Consider the following 7,042-nt stretch of genomic DNA (forward strand, 5'->3'; position numbering starts at 1 on the left):
GGACTTTAGACCAGGAAGGAAGAATTGACTGTTCCTTTGTGTGTCGTAGAGCCTGACTAACACCTTTAAAGCAACAAACCATACCACGGCGAGAACTTTGTGCCGCCGTACTGGCAGCACATGCTGACACAACAGTGCGACATGAACTTGGTGTACAACTGGTGAACTTTGTGTTTTGGATTGATAGTAAGATAGTGTTGAAGTACTCGTATTTTAGTAATGCTGGGAAACGCTTCCACACCTTTGTTGCAGACAGAGTGTCGGCTATAAGAGAAGTCACGGACATGAGGCAATGGAGACATGTTAGCTCAGAGCAAAGCCCGGCAGATGATGCAACACGAGGAGTAACCGCTTCTCAGATGCTGGAGGAATGTCGTTGTCCAAGGTTTATAAGGCTACCTCCTGAGCATTGGCCAAAGGCACCGCAGGTTGACATGGAGCTCGAGGGCGATCTTGAAGTGAAAGGGAACGTGACTTCACTGACCTCCATAGTAGACAGGACCAAAGAACCCTTGCAGTCCCTGTTGGAAAAGTGCTCTTCTTGGCTCCAGCTTCAAAGAGGAATAGCTTGGATTCGGAGAGTTACCAACGTCTTCAAAGATAAAACGGGAGCAGCAAATATCACCGAGTTAAGTGTGTCAAAGTTACGCCAAGCCAAGACAGCAATTTTTAGAGTAATACAGAGAGAGTGGTACCAACAAGAAATGAGGTTCATTGCAAAGAAAAGATTGACACGCCCGAGTGAACTTTATCGTTTAGACTAGAACCATGCATATCTGAAGATGGCCTGATGAGGGTTGGAAGAAGGTGGCACCGTGAATGAGCGACTACACATGATGGGCCATTATTGATCCCACGTGATCACCCGGTGACTATGCTAATTGTACGAGAAACACATGCAGTACATGCAGGACATTCTGGAAAGGAGCACACTGTTACGAGTTGGGGATTTAGAATATAGTTATAAGTCTACCCAGATCCCAACAGGCAACAACACTAAAAAAAACAGACAATCGGACTATAAAAGGGTAGACAAAGGATGTGAGTTTTAGTTGTGTATAATAAAGTACCATAAATTCCTTAACAAAATATTCAACTTTCTATAATTTACCTTTAACCATACTTAACCTAAACATTAACAGTATATACATATTTATACAACATACAATAATTTGAAGCAAGGTGGAGGTGGGGAGGCAATATAAGATTACAAATACTTAAGTGCGGAGCTGAGATGGCTGACGAGAAAGGCTGAGTATTGTAGAAGACGGTAGGTAGTCACTGTGCCGTAGGTTTCCAGGATAGGAGATCCTGTGGTCACTTCCCAGAGTGAACTGAACTTTCCTCGAACTGGAGCTGATGAGGAAGACTTGGAGGAGGTGACGCAACAACCAGGATATGGAGAAGGGAAACCCCGGAGTGGTAACTAAGACTAGTCATACTCGGGTTTCGTCCCTAGATGGCGTTGCTCGTGGTGCTGGGTAGGTAGATCAGGACAATAGATGGCGTGGTTCGTAGTGCTGGGTAGGTAGATCATGACAATTGATGGCGTGGTTCGTAACACACCCCCCCTCCATAGACCTCCGTAGTGTGGGCGCGAAGGAGGTGATCACCTGGTGCGTCTGGAGAGTAGCTGCTGCATTTCCACTGGAGCTCGGGATAAGGAGTCCGCAATCAAGTTGTCCACCCCCTTTATGTGCCGGACTTGTAGATTATAGGGCTGGGTGAGGAGAGCCCAGCGTAGGATTCGCTGGTTGGAGGTCTTGTTGGGTTGGATGAACGTGAGTGGGTTATGGTCGGTGAAGACTAGGGTTATTTGTGGGCAAGACTGGAGGTAACATTCAAACTTCTTTATTGCCAACACCAGAGCTAGGGCCTCCTTCTCTATGGTCAAGTAGTTGGTCTGATGTTTTTTCAACTTGGCGGAGTAGTATGCCACAGGGTGAAGGACATCAGTGGTTGTGTCGGGTTGTAGGAGCACAGCCCCCACTCCGACACCGCTAGCGTCGATTTGCAGATGGAAGGGCAAGGTGTAGTCAGGGGGGTGGACTACAGGCTTGGAGGCAAGGAAGGCTTTGAAGCGGTGGAAAGACTGGTCGCACCTCTGGTTCCAGATGTAAGGGACCGCAGAACTGGTAAGGTCTGTGAGGGGTCCGGCCACGCTGAAGAGGTTGCTGCAGAACCAACGGTAGTAGCTGCACATCCCCAGGAAGCGCATGAGTTCCTTCCTCGTCCTTGGAGTGGTGAAGGACAAGATGGCTTTAACGTTTGCCTCCTTGGGTCTCACCATACCATGCCCAACGATATGTCCCAGGTAAGTCACTGAGGCCCGGCCAAAAGCAGATTTAGCCAGGTTTATGGTGAATCCAGTCTCTTGCAGTCGTGCGAACAGTATCTCCAAACGCACCAGATGTTCGTCCCAGCCGTCCGACACCACCACCAGGTCATCCAGGTAGGCGAACGTCCCACCTAGGTCCTGAATCAGGCAATTGATTGCCCTCTGGAATGTGGCCGGAGCATTAGAAAAGCCAAACGCCATAACCAAATATTGAAAAAGACCAAATGGAGTTATAAATTTTGCACAGCCTATGCTGTCTATTATATCTTCAATCAAAGGTAAAGGGTAGGAGTCTGAGACAGTGACCTGGTTCACCTTACGATAATCGGTACAGAAACGAAAGGTGCTATCGGGTTTTGGAATGAGAAGGCAAGGTGAAGCCCAGGGGGAGGTACTAGGCTCAGCTAAGTTATGTTTTAACAAAAAAAATCTACCTCCTTTTTCATAATCTCTCTTTTTTGTGGATTTAGTCAATATGCTGATTGCCTAATGGGTTGTACATCATCTGAGATTAGCTTAATATCATGTTTAAGTATATTGCAAAACCCTGGGAGGTCTGACGTGACTTTAGGAAATGTTGATAATAATTTAGTGAGATCTTTTGCTTGAGATGGATTCAGAACAGAAAAATACTCATCCAAGTTGTTGAGTATGTGACTGTTAGCAGGGTTTTCTTCAGGTAGAGGGAAGTCTAAATTCTCCAATAGATCCATGTCATCTGTCTCCGGCTCCGGCCCTGACAAAACATATGCAATACAGGTAAGCTTATAGCCTCTGGGATGTCTTCCTCTGACTGCCTGGAATGGTAAAGTTTCATGAGATTAATGTGAACAAGTTGTGAATCTTTTCTGCGATCAGGAGTATGGACTATATAGTTGAGGGGAGATAGTTTTTAGCATTGATTTGAATGTTTTGATGGAAGCGTTCCAAGCAACCTTGGGATTGTGGGTGGTAAGCCGAAGATGTACAATGGTCCACACTGAGGTCTTTCATATTCAAAGATGGATCAGATTGTTGGGCTTTAATGAGCTCATCCTTACTAATGGTCTTATTGTACAGATCTTCTGTGGGTAGGAAGATATTGGAGGTGGTTTTAGATGAAGAAGGCCCATTTCGCACACTCTGTGACCGGGTGACAGCACAAGATGGGAAAAGGTGAGGAGTAGTTTCTTCAAGGTCAGTGGTGGAGTTGACAGGTAAGGGAGAGTCGACTGTCTTTATGTTGGCAACCACTAGATCTCCTACCAAGTCATTACCCAATAATAAATGAATGCCGCTCACAGGCATTGGATCTTTCCTAATGGCTATTTGCACTTCCCCAGTAATCAAGGGACATTGGAGGTGCACTTTAGCTAAGGGATAGGAAGAATGGGATGAGAGATCTGAAATTAGAACACTCATTAGTAAATGCGGTAGATATATCAGGAATGACGTTAAACAGGAGGATAGATTGTGCTGCGCCCGTATCACGTAGTATACGAATAGGGAAAGAACGAGACCCCTCTATGATTGAAATTTTTCCCTCATAGGTGAATGAAGAGAAGAGATCCTGATGGGGCCTTTCCACATTGGTGGTTGCTATTGGTTTGGATTTGGGATCCAGGGAACTACTTTTAGCAATTCGACACTTTGGGTGTTTACATGACTGGATCGTATGGCCTGGGTTTTTACAGTAAGAACAATAAAACTTGGTTGCATCAGGGGGGGTAGGTGTGGGACCTTTCGACCTACCACTCACGCCCCCAAGGTTATCATCAGAGGAGGACCTAACATGTCGGAAAGTACCACGTTCCCTACGGCACAGTGACTCCACCAGCAAGGCGTACGCATCAGCCAGCTCAGCCGCACGCCCTAAATTAACCTCTCCACGCTCCTCCACATGCTTCAAGATGTGAAATGGTATCTTGCTCTTCCACTCCCCCAGGACTACCAAGTTTAACAAATCCTGAAGTGGCCATTGTTATGAAAACCTAGATAAATTAACTAATGGTCAAAAGATAAGATAAGTGGATTACCCTAGAAAATATCACGGCAGTGGATAACCAGAAAATCCCGGAAACTACCCAAGTTATACCAAGGGAAATTCACTTATGAATATTGTCCTTCTGAGAAGATCCTTAGATAAGGATAAGAGACTTGAAAGAGGAAGGGCGTATTATGGCATTAATATAAAGATCCGGATTAACAACCGTTAGATACTTGAAACAGGAAGGGCGTATTACGGCATTAATATAAAGATCCGGATTAACAACCCTTGAGTTACTTTATGATCGACCCCGAATGAGATAATGAGAAGAACAATAATTGAGGCTTTATAATTATGGGGTCCTGGTAGAGCGGGGCGTCCCAAGATATCACTTCACCCTAAACTAGTGACTATGGAACAGCCTACTCTGGAGCGAGGGTACGTCATTAAACAGATCCGGATTCTTCCCTACACTCGATAAGACTTACTACACGACTGCCACGTGTAATAACAGGTAAGCCTTATGACACTTGGAACCTAATATCCTATGTCTGTCACTCTTACTGTACGATAATACCAATATATGCACACACATATGAAGGAACTTTAAACCACCGTAAAGCAATTGTGAACAGAAGTGACTGGGAGGAATAATTAACAAGGAGTAACGAGGGGGGAAGAAATATGGCACTTAATGTTGGGTCCTGTCACGGTCGCCATTTGTACGAGTTGGGGATTTACAATATAGTTAAAAGTCTACCCAGATCCCAACAAGCAACAACACTAAAAAAACAAAGACAATCTGACTATAAAAGGGTAGACAAAGGATGCGAGTTTTAGTTGTGTATAATAAAGTACCATAAATTCCTTAACAAAATATTCAACATTCTATAATTTACCCTTAACCATACTTAACCTAAACATTAACAGTATATACATATTTATACAATACTACAATAATTTGAAGCAAGGTGGAGGTGGGGAGGCAATATAAGATTACAAATACTTAAGTGCGGAGCTGAGATGGCTGACGAGTAAGGCTGAGTATTGTAGAAGACGGTAGGTAGTCACTGTGCCGTAGGTTTCCAGGATAGGTGATCCTGTGGTCACTTCCCAGAGTGAACTGAACTTTCCTCGAACTGGAGCTGATGAGGAAGACTTGGAGGAGGTGACGCAACAACCAGGATATGGAGAAGGGAAACCCCGGAGTGGTAACTAAGACTAGTCATACTCGGGTTTCGTCCCTAGATGGCGTTGCTCGTGGTGCTGGGTAGGTAGATCAGGACAATAGATGGCGTGGTTCGTAGTGCTGGGTAGGTAGATCATGACAATTGATGGCATGGTTCGTAACAACACACTTTCATTCTTGGGTCAAATTTTCTGGATACTTAAGTGTCGTGGTCTGCTGGATAAGATTTCCAAGGCATGCACTGTCTGCCGTCGCAACAACTGGGTGTACATGCATCAAAGGGAAGCCGTGCTACCAGCAGATTGGACCTGCCCTGGAAAGCCTGCCTTTGCCTTTACAGGATTGGATTGTTTTGGTCCGTTCCAGAGCAAACAAGGGCGCAAGACAGCCAAGTGCTATGGGTGTCTGTTCACATGCTTGACAACCCGAGCAGCCCAGCTGAAAGTGCTCAACTCTCTTGATGTCGACGCTCTCATCAATGCGATCACCCGTTTCATGGCACGCCGATGTACTCCTGAACGCATCCGCTCAGATAATAGCACAAACACGGTTGGAGCCTCCAAAGAACTCAGGGCAGCCACTCGCAATTGAATGACAGACAAACACATACAGCAACATCTTCTGAAGAAGGAGGTGGAGTGGGTGTTCAATCACCCTGTGGCATAACATATGGGAGGTATATGGGAAAGACAAATCTGTACAGTGCGTAAGGTGCTTAGGGCAATCGTCAGGTATCAAGTCATAACCGATGAGAGACTACAGACATTATTCTGTGAGGCAGAAGTTATCGTTAACAGCCGCCCAATAACTGCAGTGTCAACTGATGCCAAGGATTTGGGGACCATGACTCTACTACATATGCTTGGACGTGACTCTGCTCCAGTCCCTCCTCTCAGCGGAAGCCCACTGAAAGGCATCTACCGACGCAGGTGGCAACATGAACAGTTTCTGACAGACTGGTTTTGGCAGCGCTGGACCAAGGAATGCCTACCGATTCTGAGCAAGCGGCAAAAACATCCTTAGCTTGTTCGTAACTTCAAAGTCAACGATCTTGTTCTCATTACCGGAGAAACCCTTCCTCGCGGCAAATGGCCCCTTGGTCGGTTTGTGGAAGTGATTGCTAGTGCAGATGGTCCCTTTCATCAGGTTCGTGTGTGCACTGCTGTCCGCGAGTTTCTCCAACCTGTTTTCTAAGATCTGTCTCCTCGAGGGCGCCGTTTAATGTTCTGAGTTTTTGGCATGTGCCCAACGGGGGGAGTGTTATCGCCGCCCTCGTATGCCACGACCTCTGACTCGCATACCATGTGATCGATGGTGATCGGTGGCCGCCTCGCCAGATGTTCGTGGACGTACACTAAGCATTTCGTTGTTATGATCATAGATAAGAGCTCGGGACGCCTCTGGCTGACAGTATCGTCCTGCCCCTGTACAGTACACATTAGCTATAACCAGGAGTTACTTAGAGTGATCCTACGAGTTAGGTGGAGCTATAAGCCCGCACACGTGAGTGAACGAACGGTGATTATTTCTATTATGGTGAAATGTTGTG

General features: G+C 45.9%; 1 protein-coding gene across 1 annotated transcript; it reads left to right on the plus strand.

The window, feature by feature from the left end:
* The first annotated feature begins 284 nt into the window (after positions 1-284).
* On the plus strand, positions 285-764 carry LOC121871145. The gene has a single exon (XM_042373287.1). The coding sequence runs from the start codon at positions 285-287 to the stop codon at positions 762-764; it is 480 nt and encodes a 159-aa protein (XP_042229221.1).
* The last annotated feature ends 6,278 nt before the right edge of the window (positions 765-7,042 follow it).

Source organism: Homarus americanus, unplaced genomic scaffold (assembly GCF_018991925.1).
Source record: "Homarus americanus isolate GMGI-L3 unplaced genomic scaffold, GMGI_Hamer_2.0 scaffold40565, whole genome shotgun sequence".
Lineage (NCBI taxonomy): Eukaryota > Metazoa > Arthropoda > Malacostraca > Decapoda > Nephropidae > Homarus > Homarus americanus.

Coding starts and splice junctions, on each gene's coding strand:
- LOC121871145 (XM_042373287.1), top strand. CDS start 285: ATGAGGCAATGGAGACATGTTAGCTCAGAGCAAAGCCCGGCAGATGAT.